A 24,253-nucleotide genomic window follows, 5' to 3' on the forward strand; every position below is an offset into this window, starting at 1 on the left:
TGCATTTAATAATCTGTCATCTGTGTAGATTATGCACAAAAACATCCTCTCCATTTAAGTCTTAACATTACCGCTTAGTGCAAATTTGCAATTTACATTAACAAGTGTTTACAGCCAAGACTGCAATAAGTTAAAAACCAGTGCAATAACCAGAGTGTCCCCAGCTTCTGCTTGGTGTCGAACTCTATCTGCTTGGTTCCCAAGTCGAGATGCCAAAGGTTTCCAACGTCCCCAGGGATTCGAAGAGCAAGGTTCACTGCTCTGCTGCACCACTGGCATCGCTGTAGCAGTTCTGCTATGAACTTTCGCACGTAACTCTTTGGAGAAGGAGGTTGGCTGCCTTTTTCATCACTAATTTTGAAGAAGGAGGCTGGCTGCCTTTTCCCTCTTCAATTTAAACACTCCATCATTTTCTGTGGTTTCTCACCCGTTAATGAGAATGAACGCGTGGAGTGTGTTTCTTGTTGCAGACACACAGCCATAAATAGGACAAAGCATCTTTCTGAACATCCTTTCGAAAGGGTCCCTTGTTTGCTGCTGTACACCGGGCACAGCCAGCAGCAGGAGGTTTGTGAAGTGATGAGAACAGAGCATAAATAGTCCCTGTCCAGTGGAGAACATACACTCCAATTCTCTTTTCTTTTATTTTTTCTTCCCCCCTGCAGTGTATTATTTCTTGAGCTTCCACAGCTAATGGAAATTCACTGGAAAGCAGAAACTCCTGAAGCTTTGGGAGAGCACAACTGCTTGTCTGGTGCCAACTTTGCTAAATCACATGAGCTCTGGTCTGATAAACAGTAATTTGTTTTTCATAAGAGAGGCTTGTGACAGGTCAAACCATGTCCTTATGATACTAGAGCCTTATAAATAGCTATAATAGTGACTCATAAGGAAAGACTTTTATTCATAATGGTCCTTGACTATGCTACGTTGTGAAGGGGCTATACAAGTTACATGGCAAATGGGGTTGGCTGCTGTTACAAAAGAAGTTCTTATTCTCTAAAAGATAACCAGATGAGAAGCCGGAATGATACAGTCTTATACAAGATACTGTTTCCCTATAAAGGACACAGCGATGCCATTAGCACCAATCTTGATGGTTATATTAAGAAAATAAAAAGTAGCGATATTTCCCCCCTTTTGCTCTTGGTGGTGTGTTGGAGGACGCATTGGAGGTTGCTCTTGGAAGAGTGATGTTCATGGAAGAGCCATCTCCACTTTGTGTAATCGTTTGGTGAAACAGCTATCTTGTTGCAATATTTAGGAAAGCCTGCTGCAAACGAGTGGGTTTTTTTGCTTTCACTGCCAAAGCTTCGGAAAGAAAATCAAACCCCCTCATCCTGTTTTTCAAGCTCTCATCCGAGGAGCCTCTGATACTCCACATCTAATAACCACTCTTCCTCGCCAAGGTATGCTGGGGTAAGACTCACCTGGTGCCTGTAGCTGGTTGGAGCAGAATTAGACCCTAAGGCTGAGGCTGGCTAAATAGCTGCTTTTGCTCTCAATTAGTGCCCTGATCTTGATTTGAATCTCTGGAGCAGCCAGAAAGGAGCTGGGAGTGAGTGGGGGTGACAGTGGAATGCCGGACCCTGGGCACAGCCCATCGCTTCGCTGGTGCGAGGGGTCTGGCACCCTTTGGAGGTATCTGGGGGCCACTACTGCTCTGCCAGAAGCTACCTAAGGGCAATCCCTATTTTCACGTGTGTAACTTGAACCCCTCAAAACTCACACATGGTCTTAGAGGCAGGAGAATTGGCAGCGCCCTGGGCCAAGCCTGCCCTTGCATCACTGCAAGGACTGCTGGGCTGAGCGGGTGGTGTCTGAGGTCTTGTTTCAATAAATGTGTAAGCGGCAAGTTGTGTGTTTGGGAAACACGGCGGCGTGGTGTACGTGATGGTACATCGTTCCTCAGGAAACCAGCCTTGTATGGCCACATTTTGTATCTACTGGTTCCCCTTTGGCCAACCTGAGTGAAGTGTGAGACAGGTCTTGGAGGTCACATTACACCAAAAGCTTGTGAAAATAGGGCCAAAAGATGGGTGCTTCCAATATGCTGTCTCAACTCTTAGGAGACATCAGAGACTCGCTGGGGGAGTTTATCCCTTCGGGTGCAGTGCGAACTCAGTGACTCTGTTTGCTGAAGAGCTGCTGTGTTTCATTCGATCGCTTAACAGAATCACAGAATGGTAGGGATTGGAAGGCACCTCTGTGGGTCATCTAGTCCAACCCCCCTGCCGAAGCAGGGTCACCTACAGCAGGCTGCACAGGACCTTGTCCAGGCGGGTCTTGACTATCCCCCGAGAGGGAGACTCCACAACCTCCCTGGGCAGCCTGTTCCAGTGCTCCGTCACCCTCAGAGGGAAGAAGTTCTTCCTCATGTTCAGACGGAACTTCCTATGCTTCAGTTTGTGCCCATTGCCCCTTGTCCTGTCACTGGGCACCACTGAAAAGAGTCTGGCCCCATCCTCCTGACACCCACCCTTCAGATATTTGTAGGCATTTATTAGGTCCCCTCTCAGCCTTCTCTTCTTCAGGCTGAATAAGCCCAGCTCCCTCAGCCTTCCCTCGTAGGAGAGATGCCCCAGTCCCTTCATCATTCTTGTAGCCCTCCGCTGGACTCTCTCCAGTATCTCCTCGTCTTTCTTGAACTAGGGAGCCCAGAACTGGACACAGCACTCCAGATGGGGCCTCACTAGGGCAGAGTGGATGGGGAGGAGAATCTCCCTCGACCTGCTGGCCACACTCTTCTTAATGCACCCCAAACAACCTAATGTGCACCCTAATGCCTAACCTATAATGCAGCCTAAATAACCTAATAGCTTTGGGTACCGTGAAATCTTGCCTGTGAGTTTTTCTTCCTTAACTCGCTTTCTTTTTTTTCAGTCTTTTGAGGATATGATAACTTTTGCTTTGTTTTCACAGGTGCTCAGATAAGCTGTTTCGCACCCAGCTCCTTCTCCTGGCGACAAGCGGCTTATGTGGACTCCTACTGCTGGGCAGCTGTGCAGCAGAGACAGCCATCCCAGAACACCTTAGAAAACATTCCTCTGTGGCTGCATAAAGTATGTACAGATCTCCTTCTCCTGGAAGAGTTGTCTCCGTGTAGAAATCTGCCTTCGTCTGACTTTTCTTGCTCCTCTGCTCCACGATAGTCCTTGGCTTTGACTTAACTCTCTATTTTTAGAGAGAATGTTCTCTTTCCCTTACTTCCAAAGAGAGTAGTACTGGAGAAGGTATTTGTTGCTTTTAAGTAAAGGGTCACCAGTTATCTGACACAAGAGTAATATTAATGTTGCTGTGTTGCCCTGGAGCTGAGTACGTCACCTGGCTTTAGCCAGGAACTATTTTAAAATCAGGATACAAGACACAACAACTGCCCTAATGCTTGTATCAAAAGCTTACTTTAGGAAAACAGGATAGCAAAAATATTTTGTGTTTTTATTGGCCAGTTGTGCGTGGAGAGGAACTCACAGCAGGTAGGCATTTTGGGAGAGATGAAATTCCTCACCGGTACCAACAGGTTTAACCCCTGTCTTCAGTGTGCTCTTCTGCGCTTCCGCAAACCGTGAGCTGGCTTTCGCTGCTCCGAGTAAAGCATCGTCATGCTGAATGCACAGTAAGAGACTTCCTTTATGGGTAAAAAGTGCAGTAGGTTCTAAGATACTTGAGCTGGCTCAAAGCAGTTGGCTGAGCTTTGTCAGGAGTTACAAACCCTGAGTAAATGCCATGCCAGTGCCTGGAGCTGACTCAGCTCGACAGGCAGTGTTGCCCTGCTTGGGCAGTGCTGATGCCAAAGCAACAAATGCTGTTGGAGCTCTGCAAATTTGGAGTGCTGTGTGCTGCCTTCCCCAGCCCTTTTATTACTTGGCCCAGCAAATAACTCCCTGGCACCTGGGAGCGGAGGAGAACCTGGTGTCAGAGGGAGCTCACTTCTGGAACCTGCAGCACCTGTATTTCTGGGTTTTGCTGGTGTATCCCGTACCTCAGCTTTTATTATCCAGTTGGGTGGTGATATCGCCTCTGAAAGACTATTCAGGGCTGTCTCTGATTTGTTTGCTGTCTCATATCACTAACTGTAAGAATTTACTGCTGCCTTCTCCGGTTAGTGCCACTCATAACCTTGACCCAACGGTCTTGCATTTCATGAATATTAAAGCAAGACTTGTTGGTTTCTAGACTGAACTCTTCCTTGCTCATTTAGCATTCCATTTTACTTCAGCCAGGCCTTCTACAGAGGCCAGTCAATACTGCTGGGACATCTCGTAATGTAGGCGGCTTGCATAGGTAGAAACCCCACCTGCAAACGTGGATACGTTGCTGCCTCTCTCTGAAGAAATTAGTTCTTTTTACCCGATTTCTTTATGTTGAATTTTATGCCATAGTCACCTGCTGATAGCTGTTAGTCTCCTAGTTTGCCAGCGATGACTAACAGCTACAGTAGTCATACTCCTATGATGCAACCCATGTTGATTTGCTGAGTAGTGCTGTCTCAGGAACTGATGCAGGACCCTTCTTCCCACAGCTTCTCCTTGATAGCTTAATGGTGTGTGATGTTTCCTTGTAAATACCCTGCAGACTGGCTGCAAGAAGTATGTCTGAACAGCTGAGTCAGAGCTTGTAGCAGAGTCTGGGTGCCTCATCTTAACCTTAACCATGCTTAGTTGCCTGCCATTCCACTGAGTGGGCACTGGGAGCTGCACATGCTGTTTGGAGGCCAGTATTAATTAATATCCTTCTACTGGTTTTTTATCAACTTCCACGCTTAACAAGTTTCCAGCGAAGGAGCGTTGTTGCAGCTATTAACACTGAACTTCACTTCCCGCTGTGGTGGGAACATCTGAAGGTGTTTGGCTGTTGTTTGCATCCAGGGCCAGGAGCTCCCAGCTGTGCTGCTGGGTGGCTTGCCATGGGGACCAGTTGATTCTGTGGGGAAACAGGGTTGTCTCCCCAGCCTTGCGCTGCAAGGTACGCACAAGCTCATTGCTCTGCAGATTTTGGCTAGATAACCATTTTAAAAATGGGCAGAGCAGAACCTTTGTGGGAGCACAGTGATGTTGATGAGGAAAGGGAGCCTTCCTATGCTCCGGTGAGAGGAGACTTGGCTCTGCAGTGCAAGGACAGGGATGCGCACAGAGGAACAGCAGAGATTTTTACACCCTATTTTTCTGAAAGCAACACTTACAGCTTTTTATCTGCTTTCTGGGCAGCAGTGCTTTTACTTGCAAGGCATCTCACGTTCTTTCTAATACTCTGACTCACTTTGCATCTGACTATATTGGCATGCTGGAAGGCTCCATAAAAAAACACCTAAGAATGGATTATATTACAGTGTCTGGGGAATGAGGTGTAGACTCCGATTCCTGGTTGAAATGGATGGATTTCCTTACGGCACACTCCCTGTGCTCTGTCAGAAGTGCTGCAAAGGTTTGCGTCCCAGGACGGTGCTCAGCGTGGTGTGGAGAGGAATTAGGACCATGCAGCTCGCTGGTGAAGAAGCCACCTTGCAGTGACTTGCCCTGCTTTTGTTTTGGGCATCTCGTTGCCCTTAAGGATTGTCAAACCCAGGCTGCATTACAGAAAAACTGAAACCTTGCCATTTCCCTCCTGTTTCAGAGTACATGTTTGCACTGGGATTTTTGTTTTTTTCCATCAGTAAAATGTATGTTTCAATTTGGGGCAATCCCCGAAGCCTGGGCACCTTTACCTGCTGTGCTTTCTGCTCTGGGAGGTCTCTGGCAACACTTGAATTTGTCAGTTTGGAAACTTGTTTTGGAGTGGAGAGGAGGAGCGGACTGCAGCTTTCTGGGTTCTCTGACTCTCTAGTGGTCTGTGCACTGCCAGAGGGTGCCCAGGGCCTCTCTCCTTGGAGAACAGGGGTTGTGAATTTCCAGTGATCCTGGAAGAACTCTTCACACTGAATAGCCCTTAGCAGAAAGCAAAATGAGTTGTGTACTCAAACGCACAATTCAAGAAACAAACTTTCTGCAGATAGATAAATGGGAAGAAGAGACTATCGTATGTCCTGCCTATATTTCCTCCTCTTTGTCAGTGAAAAGGCTGACAAAATGATTGTATGGCTGAGTCTTCTGAGAAGGCTCATCTTCAGGTTTTTCATTGATGAAGTTTTGTCTGGTCGGGCTTCACTCTTCTGTTGTCTCTGTTCTGGAGTTTTCCATTTAGGCTTAATTCCCTCAAGAGGTTTCTTGTGTATATCTGAAGTGTCAGAACAGAGATATTGGTTTCTAAAGCTGAGTGGCAAAGAGAGACAGACAGTGGTGATGTAGGTTGGAAGAGTCATGTATTTGCTCCCTGTGTGCAGATAGTTTGCTTTTTGTCTCTAAAGATGGATGCTTCACCTGACAACTTACTTTGATAAAGCTTATCTTGATCTTAAACTGGAATAGAAGCAAAATGAGGAAGAACTTTTTTACTTTGATGGTGATGGAGCACTGGAACAGGTTGCCCAGGGAGGTTGTGGGTTCTCCTTCTTTGGAGATATTCAAAACCAGCCTGGACAAGGTGCTGTGCAGCCTGCTGTAGGTGACCCTGCTTCGGCAGGGGGGTTGGACTAGATGACCCACAGAGGTGCCTTCCAACCCCGAACATTCTGTGATTCTGTGAAGCTTTTGGTCATTGTGAGTGGGCAGTCCTTGCAGGCTGGTGGAAGAGGAGACTGCACTGTGAAGCCTTTGAAATCCATAGTGCACAGAGAAATTTATGCAAACATATACAGGAGAACAGTGAGCATCATCTTACTGGTTCTTGACATCCACCAGACATGACAGCAGCCAAGCAAGTTGAGGGGCGTTTGGACGTGGAGTGATGACTTCTCACTAGTCCAGGAATCTGGATTACTAGGGTAGAGGTGCCTATGATCAAGAGACTTCTAGGTATTTTTCTTTTTTTCATTACTTGATTTTCTAGTCTATTATTAATTGGGGAGAATCAAGGAGGAAGATAAAGGCAAGCAAAGTAGAGGAAAAGGGATTAGATGGGACTTCGGAAGGAGGGGATGTGTACCAGTGTGAAATGCAGGCAAATGGTTCATCTGACTGGCAGCACGAAGAAGAGGTCTTCACATACGGCACAGCCAGGAGAGGTCAGTTGTCTGGCTCAGATGCTCAAAGTACTGCATACAAAGAGCGGGTCTGAAGTCTTTGTATGCGTGAAGTGAACCTTATCTTGTTGAAAATACTCACTTTTTGTGATAGAAGTAAGATTTACCTTGGACCTGTGGGTTGTTCTTTGAATTGCTTGTCTGTAAGTACACCAAAAAAATCCCCTGAGGTTCTTCATTATGTTGTTGGTATGTTTATAATCATGATTGTTATCTGGTCCTCGTTACTCACAGTTTGTAGAACTTCTTAGTTTGGCTGAGGACTTCTCATGTTTCACCTATAAAGTCCCACCCAGAGGGAGTAAGGGCTGTCAGAGCAAAGAAACATGAATGCAGATGCACTTATAAACCATTCTTTGAGAGTGTAGTGTTAGAGCTACTTGAGTCATGTTAGTCTTACTAATTGAAATTGGAGAAATACAGTTTTTAAGCTGTATCAAAACAGAACCTAAGTAACAGGTGGGGTAAAAAAGGTCATGTGTGGTTCATGTGTGGTTTGAGATTCACTTTCAGGTCTGGAGGCAGGACAGTATTTCAACCAGAGTGAGGAGTCATTTATGGCTCACGTTTCTGCCCTGTACAATAGTGAAACATCTCCCATCAACTCAGACAGGAACAGGTCATATCAAGAGGGAGCTGAACACCTTTGCTGCTGGAAACATGCCGTTGCTGTCATTAGCCTGTTTGGGGGCTGGTGCCTTTGCTCAGGCTCTTCCCCATGCCAAATAGAAATCTGGAGCTGAAGAAGCAGATGCTTCACCATGATCTTACATTTTAATGAGAAATATTTTCGTCTCGAGTGAAGACACTTCACTGCTTCCTTTTTGCTGAGTACTGTATGCCAATGAATTTCCTCAAGGCTGTGATTGACACCTGTGCAGCTTAACAGCTATGTGCTATTGTACTTAAAGTTCTGTTTGACCACTGTTAGGTATGGGAGAAGTCAGAATGCTTGCAGTGACTTTAATAGTGTTTGCCCAGAGGAAATAAGCACTGAAGATGCAGTAAAATTAGAAAAGTGCTATTAAAGCAGTTCTCATCTTCTGCCAGCCATCTTTATCCAGACCTTGGCAGGCTTTCTGTAGATTAGGTCATAGAATGGTTTGGGTTGGAATGGAGCCTAAAGCCCTGCCATGGGCAGGGACACCTTCCACCAGACCAGGTTGCTCAAAGCCCCGTCCAACCTGGCCTTGAACACCTCCAGGGAGGGGGCATCCACAGCTGCTCTGAGCAACCTGTGCCAGGGCCTCACCACCCTCATGGTGAAGAATTTCTTCCCTTTATCTAACCTAAATCTGCCCTCTTTCAGTCTAAAGCCATTCCTCCTTGTCCTGTCCCTACATGCGCTTGTAAAAAGCCCCTCTCCAGCTTTCTTGTAGGCCACTTTTAGGTACTGGAAGGCTGCTAGAAGGTCTCCCCGGAGCCTTCTCTTCTCCAGGCTGAACAGCCCCAACTCTCTCAGCCTTTTCTCGTAGGAGAGGTGTTCCAGCCCTTGGATCATTTTTGTGGCCTCCTCTGGACCTGCTCCAACAGGTCTATGTCTTTCTTTTGCTGGGGGCTCCAGAGCTGGACGCAGGACTCCAGGTGAGGTCTCAACCAGAGCAGAGTAGAGGGGCAAAATCACTTCCCTCGATCTGCTGGCCACCCTGCTTTTGATGCAGCCCAGGATGTGGTTGGCTCTCTGGGCTGTGAATGTACACTGCCAGCTCATGTCCAGCTTTTCATCCACCAGCATCCCCAAGTCATTCTCCTCAGGGCTGCTCTCAATCCATTCTTCACCAGGCTGTGTTTATGTTCGGGATTGCCCCGACCCATGTTCTGGACCTTGTACTTGGCCTTTTTAATATTCATGAGATCTGCTCGGGCCTGCCCCTCAAGCCCATCAGGGTCCCTCTAGATGACATCCCTTCCCTCCAGCGTGTTGACTGCACCACTCAGCTTGGTGCCATCAGCAAACTTGCTGAGGGTGCACTCAATGCCACCGTCCGTGTCGCTGACAAAGATGTTAAACAGTGCTGGTCCCAGTACTGGCCCCTGAGGAACACCACTCATCACTGGTCTCCACTTGGACATTGAGCCGTTGACCGCAACTCTTTGAGCGTGACCATCCAGCCAATTTGTCATCCACTGAGTGGTACATCCACCTAATCCATGTCTCTCCAATTTAGAGACAAGGTTGTCTTGAAAATACCTTTTGGGTCACACCACTCTTGTCACCTGTATTTTCTTTGGAGGATAAAATCATATTTGAGCTTATGAAGAAGTTTTTTAAATGCCCTTTTAACTTATTTGCTGTGTATTTACTGTATCTTAGCACAGTTGAAGCTGGGGATGTTAAAATAGACTATTTTGTATTTTAGTGTGATTTTTCCTTTCACCTTCAGGAGAGTGTGATGTTAATTCATCTTTAAAAGACAGTTTCATGATTCCATTGTCTTATGTGCTTATGCAAACAGATTCCTCAAAACACTTCTTTTTGAACAGTTAGCTGATTTCTAACAAATTAACTTAAATGGACTGATGTCTTCAAAGCTTGTTTCCCTGGCCTCCCAATAAGAGGTGAATAAATACGTAATGAGAATATTAGGAACTCGCTTTAATATTTGTAGTATTAGCACTGTATATGCATTTATCAGTGAATGGCTGTGTGTGTGCACTGGGAACTGAAATGTAGCAAAGATGGTTCATATTCTGAATATTTATCTGAATGTAGATATTCATAAATTCTGGTAAGACAGACTTGTGGAAAATATGCATTCAGTTTGTGTAGATAATCCTCATGAGAGGAGCAAATGCAGGCACTTGAATAAATGATCACGACTTCAGAAGTGTTCAGTGTGTTAAACAGATACGAGATTTCTGGAGTTTGGACTGCGTGCGTGCAGGTTATTATTCTTCTTCATTCATAGCAGCTAGTATGGATTTAAGAATGCGTTCCCTGTTTATGGTCAGTGATGTAAGAAAACAGCACACATCTATGAAGTGTAAGCATTTTGATGTGCATAAATTATTTGTTTTGACAATAACCTTTATGGCTGCTTTTGCACGTGTAGAACACAAGACTGTAAACGATGTGCTGAGATGGGGGATCAGGGCTCTGCATCGTAACACTCGTGGACGTCTAATTTCCTAAGCTCTTGTTCTCCAGAAAGATCATGCTTTCTGTATTGCAGGGCTTGGTGGAGCGTTGTGGCACAGGCTTCCAAACGGCCGGTGTCAGGTCTGGTCCTCTCTCCGTCTTTGACTGCCCTGTGCGATGTGTTACTCTCAGAGTACAGCCGTGAGATACAGAGAGGCACTAATTCTGCAGTTCCCATTTCGGTTACTTGTTGCAGAGCAGTGATGTTGAACACACGCGTCTTTAGCCTGGAAGGAGGAATCCTTCTCTGCACAGATTTCTGCTCGGATGAGGCTTGGATTTCAGTGCCCTGTCAGTACCGGTTAACACGGGCTTTGGCAGTTGCTGGTGTTGAGTTGCCTGACGTACCCTGCTCAGGTATGAGGTAGACTCGGCTTTCAGGAGGAGTAAGGGTATAGCCTGTCATGATACAGAGCTCAAAGGTCTGTCAAGTGAAACGAGTTGCAGCAGTTCAGGATGAGGGGCAGTTGACCTCCTGGCTTCCTAGCACTCTGCTTCCTCAGGAGCTTGCTGTCCCACCCAGCTTGCTGTCCCACATCAGACTAAGGGACAAGCAAGGCAGGTGAACCTGCTTCCATCATCTTTAGCTTTCAGGAGCTCAGCAATACTTAGCAGAAAACATACAGGGGACTCTAGTTTGAGTCCCTGGTGCATGCACTGCTACTTTTGTCTGTCACATGCTGGATATTAATTACGCAGTACCTATGCCTAGTACCTTCCAGAAACTTGGATTAGCCTAGCTGAAGCTCTGCTACTCTGGTTTTGAGTGCTGAACTTGCTGTGCTTTTGTCTGTCCTTTCCTCCTTGCAGCTGGGTGGAAATGAAGACTCAGGGCACCCAGGTTGAAGCACAGTGTTGTAGCCCTCAATGCACTTTCGCTAATGAAGTTCGGAAAGGAACGTTTTGAACCAAAGGATAATGTATATGTTCTAATGTATCTGTTCTAATCTGCTTTCAGAGGACCTCTCCTCAGTTAGGCAGTCTCATCCCGTCTTAACATCCAACATTGTGAATTTGCCGTTGAATAGGAACTTGATAACTAGACAGCAAAGGAAAAAAACGAGTTTTACTTTAGGCCAATATCTTTCTCTGGCATATCTTTGACCGTAAAGTTCTTGATGTCAGTGACGCTTCCCATTGAAGTTAAATACTGCAGACTATCCAAGACTGAGGTAGCATTTCCTCCTTGTGTATTTGGTGCCTTGGAAGTAAATACATAAACCATACAAGAGGCATAGGGCACACGCTCATCTGTGTATGAATGCCACAGAGTCCTCTTCTTAAAATGGGAAGTCATTATGTGTGACAGTGCAATGTAGTCAGATGAGCCGGATAATCTGGGTCTGTTGCTCTGAAACCTAGGACTCATGCCAGATGACTTTGCATTTTCACTTCTGCCTGTTGATTCAAGGCCTTAAATTTTAATGATTCAAAACAATTTGCTAGTTATCTAAGCCTACTGTTAACAGATAGAACAAGCGTATCTTTTATTTCTAAAAAAGCCAGAATCCGAGAAGGATGGAGTCGTGCATCAAGTGCTGTGGAAGGGCTGACTAATAAAGGCTTTTGTTTCCAGACAAAAAGAGCTGGGCTAATGGTCACGCTGCTGCGCTGGTTTTGAGACCATTCAGAAAAGAGCTGCATAGTGTTTTCTCATGCTGCCATAAGCTGCAGCTTTGGGATTGATGAGAGCGTGGCGAGGGGACGCCCAGCGAACACATGGCAAATGTGCCTTTGGCCCAGTGGTGTGAAGCTTCTAGGTGAAGAGGTGGTGGTGAAGGAGTCGGGGAGAGGAGAAGGTGCAGGGGAAGACAGCAGAGGCTTGTCTTCCTAAGACAACAGTCTGTAATGAGGCAGGGGAGATGGGTGGGATTGGAGGAGATCTGGGGCAGAGCAACAGGGCTGATGCCAATGTGCTGCAAAAGTGCAGAACATGGCCACAGAGTCTTTTTCTAGGTATCAAGGAAGACATGGGGAGTGGGACATTGGAGGTTTTGGTCTGTGACTTCAGTTTGTCAACTATCTTGCCTCTTGCCGCATGTCTTGTAGGCCTCGTGGTAAAGAGATCTCAAGGATTAATTGGATACTGCTGGTGGCATTTCCTGTTTTGAGGGTCAGAAAGGGAATTCATAAATCCTCCTGACACCTGTGAAATTTCAAATGAGTGAGTGGTAAAGCCAAGTGGTATAAACCAATACAAGAAGCTTTGGCTGCTCCTTACTAAATCAGATGTTTCTTTGTTGTTTCTTTCCCTACCTGGCACCAGTGGAAGGGTGCTAAGGGTTGTATGACAGAAGTAAGTGAAGTCAAACAGGCTTTGCAGCAATCTTATACAGGCTGGAATTTGTTAAGGCCTGTGGAAAAAGGTGTTGTGGCAGCTTAGAGGAGCTTAGATAAGTTTAAGCTGTGCTTATAGATGAATAATTTTTACTTCTACATAATACAGAAGGCAGAGGACTGAAAGAGCCTGTTCATGAAACCATAAAGCTTTGGGTGGACCAAGCATCCAGGACCTCACCTGAGAGACCCAGTGGCATTGTCCACAGAGACAAATACGAAGGGCAGATTCTTGAGCTGGTGGGTTTGAGTTGACGAGATGTCTGCAAAACATTGGACATACCAGAGCTTTAAATCTCAATGGGAAAGGATGGAAAAAAACCCAAACAATCGGAGGTTATCTGCTGTGTAGAAAGAGGGAAGAGAGGAGGTAGTGAGGGCAGGGGTCTGCACAGTTTTGAGAGGCTGCTGGAGCAGGGGAAAGATCGTGTCAAGGGTGCAGCAAGTAGACCTGAGAGCTGGGAGGTGACAGCCACTAAGGACATGGTTTACAGAGAGTGAGCTTGCTCAGTTTGCTCAAAAGCAGTTAGCAGCTCAGAAAGAAGAGCAGCACCCGTACCCGAGGGCTGTCTTGGGTGCTGGAGTAGGTAAGAGTTCTGGAGGGCAGAAATTTCTGATGGTGACTGTAGACAATCCATTCGGTGAGCATGGTTTAGTGGTGCAGAAGATAGTATGGATTCACTGGAAGTACTGAGGAGATTAGCAGTCCCCAGCAATTCCAGGAGATCAGAAGGAATCCCCTGGATCCCTCTGGGTCTGTGAGGTCAGTGCCCTGCAGTGGAGAGGGGACAGGCCACAGCTATGATGGGCTGGAGTACCTCTCCTACAAGGACAGGTTAAGAGAGTTGGGGCTGTTCAGCCTGGAGAGGAGAAGGCTGTGGGGAGACCCTATGGCAGCCTTCCAATACCTGAAGGAGGCCTACAGGAAGGATGGAGAGGGGCTTTTCACAAGGGTGTGTAGAAACAGCCACAAGGGTGAATGGCTTTAAACTAAAAGAGGGCAGATTTAGGTTAGATATTAGGAAGAAATTCTTCACCATGAGGGTGGTGAAACACTGGCACAGGTTGCCCAGAGAAGCTGTGGCTGCCCCCTCCCTGGAGGTGTTCAATGCCAGGGTGGATGGAGCTCTGAACAACTTGGTCTAGTGGAAGATGTGCCTGCTCATGGCAGGAGGGTTGGAACTAGATGGTCTTCAAGGTCCCTTGCAACCCAAACCATTCTGTGAGCCTATGATACAGCGGCTCGGGGTTGATGCTGGTTCCTTGCTGGTGGGGAAGAGCTGCCTCTGGTGGGATGCACGGTATCATTATGGTCCACTCTGCTTTGTCAACCAGGCTTCTGACCAGTCTTGTTACTGGTTAGCCCATCCCCGCAGGATTTCTGTTTCAGTTCTAAAGATGAGCCTTTCCTGAAGTTTTCTTTCTTGAGGACTTATCTAGAGACTGAAGAGCAATTTTGGCCGAGTTCAATTATGTTACTACTGAGCAGAAGCGGTTGAAGTGTGAATTTATGAGAAGGGCTGCAAGGGAAAGCTGACCTTTTAATACAACATCCTCAGTTTTCTGTGGCTATTTCGTGCTTTTCATGGCTTTGTCTTACTGTGTGTCACAAATTTCCAATCTGACTGCTATGCAGAGAACGTGCACATCCCGAGTCATGGACTTTATTACAATCCTCAGTTGCTGATGCAGTTCCTTTAAGAAGTCAGTTTTTATTTATGTGCCAATATGTCATATGCATTCCTAGTGTTAATAATAACATAAGATTTTGCTTTAATGGTAGGTGATATTAGAAGTAGCATTCCTGGATAAAATGTTAAATAACATCAAATTGTTTATTATGTGCATACACAACTTCAATCTCTCTTGATTAATGCAAACACAACTTCACATATTAGTATTGGGTCCAGATTCTCATCTTGTTAAATATCTACAAATGTAAGTGGAGCTGTTCTGCTTGCACTGATTAATGACTTCAATCCAAATTTCCTCTAAAATTCTCCATTGGCTTTTTCAGTGAATACATGTGTGCACGGCCGTAACATTTAAGATGCCTTAAATCCGTTTCAAATTTGTTCACCACAATTAATTCAAAATTCCTTAGGACCTGATGCTGGATTTGAGTAAAGTGTGCTTACTATCAAAAGTTGAATGTAATGAATTAGAGATTAGCCAAATTTGCAGTACATTTTATTAACTAACTGCTTGTCTAACTAGTTCTGATGCACTGGCACAGGTTGCCCGGAGAAGCTGTGGATGCCCCCTCCCTGGCAGTGTTCAAGGCCAGGTTGGATGGGGCTTTGAGCAGCTAGACCAAGTGGAAGGTGTCCCTGCCCATGGCAGGGGGGTTGGAACGAGATGATCTGTAAGGTCCCTTCCACCCCAAACCATTCTATGGTTCTGTGGTGTCACATCATGTCTCTGTAAGGGTAATGTTACGTATGAAAGTACACCTTGAATATGATGTCACAGTAGATAGAAAATGCCATCTTCCCAGCAGCTGGAGGGAGTTAGAGATTAAATCTCATGGTGTAAACTCCTACTCGCTGATGACTATAAGAAAGATGGAAAGACTTCAAACTGTTCTATAGGGCTACAAGGGTGGTGAGGGGACTGGAGCATCTCCCCTACGAGGAGAGGTTGAGGGAACTGGGCTTGTTCAGCCTGAAGAAGAGAAGGCTGCGAGGGGACCTTATAAATGCCTACAAATATCTGAAGGGTGGGTGTCAGGAGGATGGGGCCAAGCTCTTTTCAGTAGTGCCCAGCGACAGGACAAGGGGCAATGGGCACAAACTGAGGCACAGGAAGTTCCGTCTGAACATGAGGAAGAACTTCTTCCCTCTGAGGGTGACGGAGCACTGGAACAGGCTGCCCAGGGAGGTTGTGGAGTCTCCTTCTCTGGAGATATTCAAGACCCGCCTGGACAAGGTCCTGTGCAGCCTGCTGTAGGTGACCCTGCTTCGGCAGGGGGGTTGGACTAGATGACCCACAGAGGTCCCTTCCAACCCCTACTATTCTGTGATATTCTGTGATATTTTATACCTGCTTCAGCCCTTTCCCTAAGCAATGGGGACTGTGTAAGGGCTGACTTCTCAGCGCTGCATTAACACCAGACCATTCTGATGCCATGTGTTGGTTTCCATTTAGGAGTTATCTAAAAATAGTTAAGTACCCTTAAATATTACAACCGTAGTTGCATCCTTTACAGTCTCTGTGTGTGCTTGCCAGCAGATGCAGCACTATAAATGGACTATTCATTAAGCTCCTGACAGCTAATGGAGAGCAGGAGAGATGTTGCTGGTGTTTGGAGCATTTTAGTTGCTATCAACAGTGGTGACACATTTGGGAGGGAGAGTTGTATGGCGCTGTCCTACTCTTCCAGTCACCCTCTGTGACAGCTGCTTTGGTTGCCTTTGCTATTTCTTGTTCCCCAGGTTAATGCTGCCTCTCTCAATTTCAGCTCCAGCAATGCAGTTCTGAATATGCAATGAAAATGTTATCAGGATCATGGTAACATTATTCTGCTTTCTTTTTTTTTTTTTTTTTTTCCTTTCTGTGAAGCTCTAAGCAGCAGCAAGGTTACTGGAGCTGTCTGAAAAGAGAATTTGCTTCCCTGCATATCCCCAATAACCACAGAAGTGGGTTTTACTAAAAGCATTTAAATGAAATCATGGGGAATTTAATAGGCTTATAGGGAATTTAATAGACTTCTAGGGAATGATGGTGACTGGCTGACGTTTTATGTACAAGTAGAGCCTAATCTGAATTTTTTCTCCCTTCAGTTCTTCCCATACATCCTTCTGCTCATCGCTATCCTGCTGTATCTACCATGTTTGTTCTGGCGCTTCACTGCGGCACCTCACCTTTCTTCAGACCTGAAATTTATTATGGAAGAACTTGACAAAGCCTATAACAGGGCAATCAAAGCTGCTAACAGCATCCGCAGTGGAGACCCCAGGGACCCTGCTGGCCTGGTTCCAGCAGTTAATGAGAACTTGACTCAGAGGTAAGATGCTGGGGCTTGACTTTCTTTGCTCTCTTCCTTAAGCTCTTAACAGATTTGACACCTGCACTCTCTTAGAAATTTATTGCAAAGGTTTGAATGTTGACTTGACATGCTTTTAAATTTTGTTGAAAAAATAAGATATCTGAAATCATTATTGTGGGCACTTGGGCACTGGAATTTATAACTTTCTTTTTTTGAAGAAAACATTTGATGAGCTCTACAGATTACTGATTACCTGAGATGTCCTGGTTTCTTTAGTTGTATTAGGTGTTAATTAGTTTTACCCACCACAGCACAAGAAAACAGCGGTGGCTGTAGTCTTCAGTTCCTGACAGTCACTTGCATGCTGTGAGCAAAGCCTGTCATCTCCTGTTCTTTCAGATCTAGGTTTGCAAAGCTTCTGTATAAAGAAAAAAAAACCCAACAATAAAAAGCGAACACCAAAACAAACAAAAGCAAAAGCCTCCTCTCTGATCAAATTGGTGCACTGTTCTAAGCAGATCCAGTTTCTGCTTCGTCCTAGGTCAGGGGACCTGTTTCTCCTGGCATGTTCAGGTAAGAAGGCAGTGCAGTGGGGACTTCAGTCTGTTCTTTAAAATGCAGACTTAGGTCTTGACAAGTAAAAAGCCTTCCAGCGTGCTATTACCAAACAGATGCTTGGGAAGTTTGCTTCTCCTTATGGGTTTGCTTACTATACCTGTTCTGGTATACCTGGCCTGGAAAAGAACAAAAATATTTTTTTGCTGCGAAGGCAATACTTTTTTTCCATTTTCCTTTTCTGAGCTCTTTTGTCTCTTAAGTGGCTTTTCAGTATAAGAGTGTCAATATTCTTCATTTACCTGCTATTCTGTTGTTTTTCTGTTGACTTTGGTAAAACTACCCTTGATTGAGCCCAGTAAGAGGAAATCCAGTCTTGTGCCTATGTTAGAGTACTAGGTTTCTTTGAAATTTGAGGTAGGTGAATGCTGCAGCATCTGATCTATGTGATTTGGTTTTCTTCCTCTCTCTTTCAGTTTGTGGGAAATATCTGAAAGCCATTTTAAATACCCAATTGTGGAGCAGTACCTGAAGACGAAGAAGAATTCCAAATGCCTAATAATTAAATACATTATCTGCCGTTTACTCACTCTAGTAATTATTTTCATTGCATGCCTCTACCTGGGCTACTACATTAGCCTCTCCTCTTTGAGTGATGAGTTTCTCTGCACTATCAAAACTGGGATCTTAAAGAATGACACAACTGTTCCAGAAGTGGTTCAGTGCAAGCTTATTGCTGTTGGTGTCTTCAAGGTACTCAGCTATATTAACCTGATAGTCTATCTTCTAGTGATGCCGCTGGTAGTGTATGCAATGTTTGTTCCGTGGAGGTGGAGTTCGAGTATTCTCAAAGTGTATGAAATCCTGCCAACTTTTGATGTTCTGAAACTTAAGTCAAAGTGTTTTGATGACTTAAGCCTTTATCTCCTCTTTCTTGACGAAAACGTGAGTGAACTGAAATCATTTAAATGCCTCAAAGTGCTGGAGAACATTGCAGTTTCTGAGAAGTTTGATGTCATGCAACTGTTGGTAAACCTTGGTACTATTAAGACGGATACCGTGGATGGGAAGCCAGGGACAGCTGTGTTGCAGAAGACTGAAGAAACACCTGCAGAAGAGCTGGAAAAAAATGCAACAGAGCTACAAGGTAAGGTGACCTGCTCTTTCTTTAAAAAGAAAAGTCAAAGAAAGAAACACCACAAAAACACTGCATCCAAACCTGCTGGTATAGAGAGATGAGGAATCCATTAAACCAAAACCTCATTCATGCAAAACAAAGCAGGTTTCATCTAGGTGTATATTCCTACCAAAAACATTTTAATTTATTCTACAAGAAAATGGACCTGCGCAGACCTTGCCATGTCTGCAAATTCACGTATGTGCTAGAAAATTGTAGTGCAAGTCGGTGGCACAGGCTAGATGCTGAAGTGTCTGTTAAGTTGGTGGTCCTTGCTGACATGTTTGTTCTTGCAGCAAGAGGCTTCAGCTGTCTGAGCTTGAACTCCTTGAGACCGCCTGCACAGTAGAGGAGCACTACGTTGGTCTAAAGTAGATTGCGCTTTAAGAAGCTCCAGTGAGAAAGCTGGTGATTCCAGGCCATTTGTTTTTCAGAGATTAGCTCAAAAGAGCAGTAAGTGCTGCTTCTGCTTTTCATTCAGGCTTTGGCAGAAATCTTAGATGAATGTAAAAATACATCCGATGCTCAGAAATGCCGCTGGCGGAGGAACAGAAAACGGCAAAAGAAGGGAAGTGGGACTGGGGCCAGCGAACACGCTCCTGTTCCTTCTTACACAGAGAGAAGGGAAGATTGACTGTAAAGTGATCTTTGCCAAAATGGTCTGAGTCGATCTGGATTGCTGCAGCTGTTCTTTGAATGTTCCCACCAGTTCCGAGACGCGATTGGCTCTGAGCAATCGCTGTTACATGAGATGTAGTCTTAGATTCTGTGCTAAAAAATGTGGCTTATCTTAAATGTGATTCCAGTTCCCTCCTCAAGTGCAGAATTAGAGAAGAGAAGCCAAATATCCAGGGAAAGGCATAAAGGGATGGAAAAGCTTTCTTCCCATTTGATGGGAGCATGACCGCTGTCGTAGCTGTCCGCACAGAAGCAGCAGGACCCTCACGCCTACATCCCCGAACGCAGGAGTTGAGACTCTGTGGGCTGCCTCTTCACAAAGTCCTTCACTCGTGGAAGTGAAAATGCTCTAAAACATTTAGCAGCTGACCTGAGTAGGCGAGCACAATGCCGAGGGCAAGTGAAAAAACTGTTTCAAAGGCAGGGAAGAGTTAAATCTACTTTCTCTTCAGAAAGCTCTGCCCTGTGCTTAATAAAAACGAAGCAGCAGCATCCAGAGGGTAACTGTTCCTCTGTGCTTTGGTCGCGCAGTGCTGCCGGATGAGGTTTGGAGGAGAGCTCAATTTACACAACAGGGAAATTCAGAACAAACAAGCAGAATTCTTTTCAGACGAGAAGCAGCGCTTCTGGCAGCCAGCTCTAGTTAAAGCAGTTTGGAGTGATTCTGACAGAAAATAGTTTTCCTCTTAAATGTGTCCCTTTTTGAAATGACAGGTGGGTGGGTTTTGGTAGGAGAGTTTAAGAGCTCAAGGTGGAGCTCTGTGCTCAAGGAGCTGAAAAATCTGATAGAAAGTCTGACTCGTTTTTATCGGAAAGCAGAACTTTTGAGACTCTATTCATCTCACAAAAACACTTCAAAGCTGCAAACTCTGTTAAAATGCGTTGCAGGAAGAAGCTGCCGTTTCATGGCCAGCTCCGGCTGGTGCAGCCCTCTCCTGCCCGGCTGCCGCTGCTGGCTTCACTGCCTGACAGCAGAGCCTTGCCTGGGGCTCATCATCTTTTCTTCTGTCACTAGTTCCATCAGCATGTTTTGATAAGTAACCGTGTTGATGAAGCGGCGGTAGGTGCTGGCTCTGGCATCGTGCTGCTGGGAGCCGCATCCGGGCTGCGCGGGGCGGCTGGAGGCAGCTCCAGCACGGTGCGGGACAGCCACCCTTGCAGCTCTGTCTTGGTGGCCGTCCCCTTGCGAATGAGAATATGTCGGGTGGTTTGATGGCCCTTTCGCTTCTAAAGGTTTACTTTCTCTTTAGTTTTGACAGACCGTGGTGCAAGTGGCAACGTGAGTCCAAGAGAAGATAAAAGACTTCGCCAAAGACTTATTGATTCTTCCTGCTGATGCCTCTCCGCTGCCTTCACTGCGCTCGACGCAAGGTGCTGCTCTTAAATCAACCGTCGCGATAGCCTGACAGTTCCTCAGAGGCCAAACTACTCTGTTTGTATACAAACAGACTACTTGTTGTATAATAATCAGAAATCATGTACCTGAAAAAGCATGTTATAGACTTTCATAATTTATTAAAAAAAAAAAACACACAAGGAACAAGAAGAACAAAAAATTTCTGTCATGAGTAACAAGTGACATGCATTGAATGCAACAGAAGCTGGCAGCAGGAAAGAACTAGCACTGTGCTGTACAGGGATGGGAAACAGAACCCTGTCAGTAACAAAGTGATGGCCCCACTGCATTCTGAAGTATTGCTCTGCTGGGAGCGGCCATCTCAGGTCTGGGGTTGAAGTGAGGCCTCTTGGGGCATTCTGCCCTGGAAAAGGTTGGGTTTGTTTTTCTTTTAATGAGTCTGGTTAATCTGGACCAGGTGGTGGCTGGCCACTGATATTGGCTGTGTCTTCACAGCAAAAACAGAGGTTGCTCTGTTCAGCCTGAGATGTCTTGGTTAGCCAGCTCAACACTGATGTCTGGGATTGTTACTTGGCACTGATGGAAACGAAACTACAAACAGGCTTAGTATGAGGGGGTACTGTAATTGTTAGGGATTCTGAATTTTTTATGTATTCATAAATTAATAATGACTTAACACTTTTTTTGTTGTTTTTTTTATAAGAAACGTAATGGTAGGTAAGCTAAATGTTAGTTTAATTTCTATTTCTCAGTTGTTTTGTCCTTAGTGATGAAAAAATCCACCTTGGAGTTTGGACTGAAGATCAGTGAAGCTGGTTCCATTTTTGTAATGGTTTGTGGATGTTGTTTTGTAACGTTTGTATGTGTGGAATTTGTTTCAACCAACATGTTCGTACTATTAAATGCAATATTAGTTGTGCTGTCTTCCAAACCCGACTCGAGAAGTCAGTCCCACTGGTGTTACAGCAGCACCTGAGTGCCTCAGCAGAACCAAGCGCCTGACGGCCGAAGCGAGACAGATGTAAATGCGATGAAAAGTTGTTCTCCCTACACACGCTGTGGCTGAACTTTGATTAAGGATAAGATACTGAAGTGGACTGGAACAGGCAAAAGAAGAGGAAATGTTTGTATATTGGAAAGCTGTCTTGGTTTGTTGCTGTGCTGTTTGGGGAGAGTAGCATTCAGCTTTAATATCATCATCCCCCTGCCCCTACCTTCAATGAAGATTAAAGTGACCTTTGTCTCGAATTCTAGATGCAAGGTGGGGTGAGGGGGGTTGAAGCACCACAGTGGTAGTGTGTATCTTTCACAAATGTGACACACTCACTTGTTTTTCCATATTGTCCATGTAAATGAAACGTTTTGCCTGTCACCTCTTCCGGGTTGTCTCTTTGGACAAAGCAGGACCTCTTTTATAGCTAGGTAGGACTTCCAGTTCATCTGTGTCACCCGCTATTGTATTCTCGACCGCAGTGTTCTCTGTACGGCTGAGGAGGAGGGGGAGAAAGAAGTAACTGGTGTGACTACCTTTGCACGGAGCTCTGTGTGCTGCGGCTGGTTTCAAAGAAGTAATGTACCTACTTGGATTTGGCAGCCGCTGCTAAACAAGCGGATCCCTACGTGCTGCCACACTGTACTTTGTGCTAGCATTAAAGAGCTCTTCGGTTATTATATGGCTTTCAGGTAAGACAAGCCTTATTTAAAAGAAAGCCTTTAAAGCCATAGTATTGTGCTACCTCTGCATAGGACAGTAGCACAGCTGCAATTCTAATGTCTGTTGCATTACCAGCAAAAAAAAGGGCTTGTGTTGGGTACTGGTGGTCCCAACTGGTCGATTTTACTGCCGTACGTCTCCCAGCAAACCTACAGCCCCTCTGACCTTTTCTAGATTGTTTCTGTCTGGCTGTGCTGATGTGTTGCTGGTGGTCCTTTGTACGTGGGTAATGCAGAAGCACATTGTGCGTTGTGTGTTTTGGACGAGGAGCCATAGTGCAATACTAAGATTTTGTGATGTGGATGTGTTTAAACTGTTTGATGTAAGTAGAGTTCTCAGTCTTTAAAATTCAAAGCTCCTGAAAGCAACATGTTCATGTTTTATGTTGGATATGAACCTAACTTTTTACTAATTCTCCTTTTGTATTTAAAACTATGACTTGCTGCAGTGAATCTCCCACTGTCTTATAAAGTGCTCAATCAAATATGTATCAATTCTTCTTGGTTATTTAAATAAAATGAATTTAGTGAACTACAGCAGCGTAAGTGGCTGAAGGTTCTGGGAACAGTTGCATGTCACCATCTGAAAACCAGTACTGTGGTATATGTGGCTTGATGCTAAACCCTGAGCAAACTTTTTGGAACAGTAGTTAGAATTGTGTTCTTTTAATTTTTGTTCTCATAAAATTGTCAGAGCAACATGAATTGGTACAAAATCTGTTTAACCTTTAAAAACTGTTGAGAAAACATCAGCACATAAATAGCCTATCCGTTGTGTGAGCTACCATCTAAAAATTGGCCATAGTCTCAGCATGTTTGAGATTTTCAGCTGTATCTTACTGTTCTAGGATGTGTTGCTGCAACTGCTGAGCTCAGTTCTACTTACATTTTAGTGGCACCTCTCCTTCTGTATTTTGCCCTTTTTGAAAGATGAGCTAAATTCCAATTTAGGTCTTAAGGAAAAGAGTCAATCTTCAGCCTCTTCATCACTATGCTCTTTCTAGAAACAGCTACAACTGTCTGTCTTTTCTTAAATACCCCAGAAAGTATAATAGCAATGTTGAGATTCAGATTTGGTCCGTGCTGTCCTCTGTCCGACCCTTCTCTCTCCATCACTTGGATATTAATAGTCCTCCAAAAGCAGGAGAGTTGCAGCCAGCTGCTCTGCATGCTCTTTGCCTTATAACACCGTCCAGTGGCGCTTCGCTACTTTGTGAGGTTTAAAACTTGTGATTTTAAACTGCATTACACAGAGAGAGAGTAAAAATGTTGATTCTAATAGCAGATGTGTGCTTCTAAAAGCAGCTGTACCCCGCTGCTCTTCCTCCTCTGTATTTTAGGCCCATGTCTTGTTTCTCTTACTGGGAGCAGTGGATGGCTTTCTTAGTAGCAGTTTTGATGACAAGTGAAGGGCCCAAGCCTAGAGCCCCGTTTAATGAGCCTACGAGCAAAGGATGTCCTGGCTGCACTTTGTGAACATGAAGATAGGAATCAGGTCATGAGTGGTTTTCTGAAGATGGAGGTGGTAAGAGGGATTTAACCTCCACCACACCACCACCCCTGTCTACTCTCTGTGGTGACCTCTGTGTGTCTGAGTTAAAACTTTCTAAGAAGGAAGCCACTTGGTGTAAATATTTTTCAGTAATGAGTGTCATGTTACTGATATGAATACTCAAAATTATACTATTGCACCCTATGGACTAATTAGCTATCTAACCTTATCATACCTGCATCACCTAGACTTCCTCAGCAGCGTGCACAAGCCACAGGAAGCTCATTGTTCATTATTCTTCTTCACTGAGTTCCCACTAAGTAATGTAAGCTGATTTTATGGTGCTGGGTACTGGTTTGATTTTTAGATTGCCTGAAAGGCAAATAGCATCAAAGCCACGTGCAGCCACCTGCTCGAGAAGGGGCAGCTGTAAAGCCAGGAGTGGTGTGACTCACCACCAGCACCTTGCCCACGGGCTGCTGGGGATGGGGCCACCAGCAGAGGCTTGGAGATGACCTGCGGGAGTGCAGGGAAGCTGTGCCGTGGGGCATGGGAGGATGCTGAGCTGCGTCACCAGTCTGTAACTGCTCTATTGAGCTTTCTGTGTGTGTCCCAGGGAAGGGAATGCACCATGTTAATACCTGCTCAGAAATGTGGTAGTCACCTTTTTGTAAGCTGGCTGTGTGGCCCAAAAAGGTGC

At 45.2% G+C, this 24,253-nt stretch overlaps 1 protein-coding gene across 2 annotated transcripts in view; it reads left to right on the plus strand.

Moving 5' to 3' along the window:
* The window catches only part of PANX1 (pannexin 1), a 30,941-nt gene extending 8,053 nt beyond the window's left edge, over positions 1 to 22,888 (plus strand). Inside the window, exons 2-6 of one of the 2 annotated variants that reach the window (XM_075417488.1) lie at positions 2,923 to 3,062; positions 16,376 to 16,599; positions 17,613 to 18,283; positions 20,242 to 20,362; positions 21,101 to 22,888. In XM_075417488.1, the coding sequence (XP_075273603.1) occupies positions 2,923 to 3,062; positions 16,376 to 16,599; positions 17,613 to 18,283; positions 20,242 to 20,327 (1,121 nt within the window). In that variant the 3' untranslated portion in view covers positions 20,328 to 20,362; positions 21,101 to 22,888. Of the gene's footprint in view, positions 1 to 2,922; positions 3,063 to 16,375; positions 16,600 to 17,612; positions 18,284 to 20,241 lie in introns of both variants that reach the window. The other variant, XM_075417485.1, reaches the window with a different exon arrangement.
* The last annotated feature ends 1,365 nt before the right edge of the window (positions 22,889 to 24,253 follow it).

This window comes from Opisthocomus hoazin, chromosome 1 (genome assembly GCF_030867145.1).
Source record: "Opisthocomus hoazin isolate bOpiHoa1 chromosome 1, bOpiHoa1.hap1, whole genome shotgun sequence".
Lineage (NCBI taxonomy): Eukaryota > Metazoa > Chordata > Aves > Opisthocomiformes > Opisthocomidae > Opisthocomus > Opisthocomus hoazin.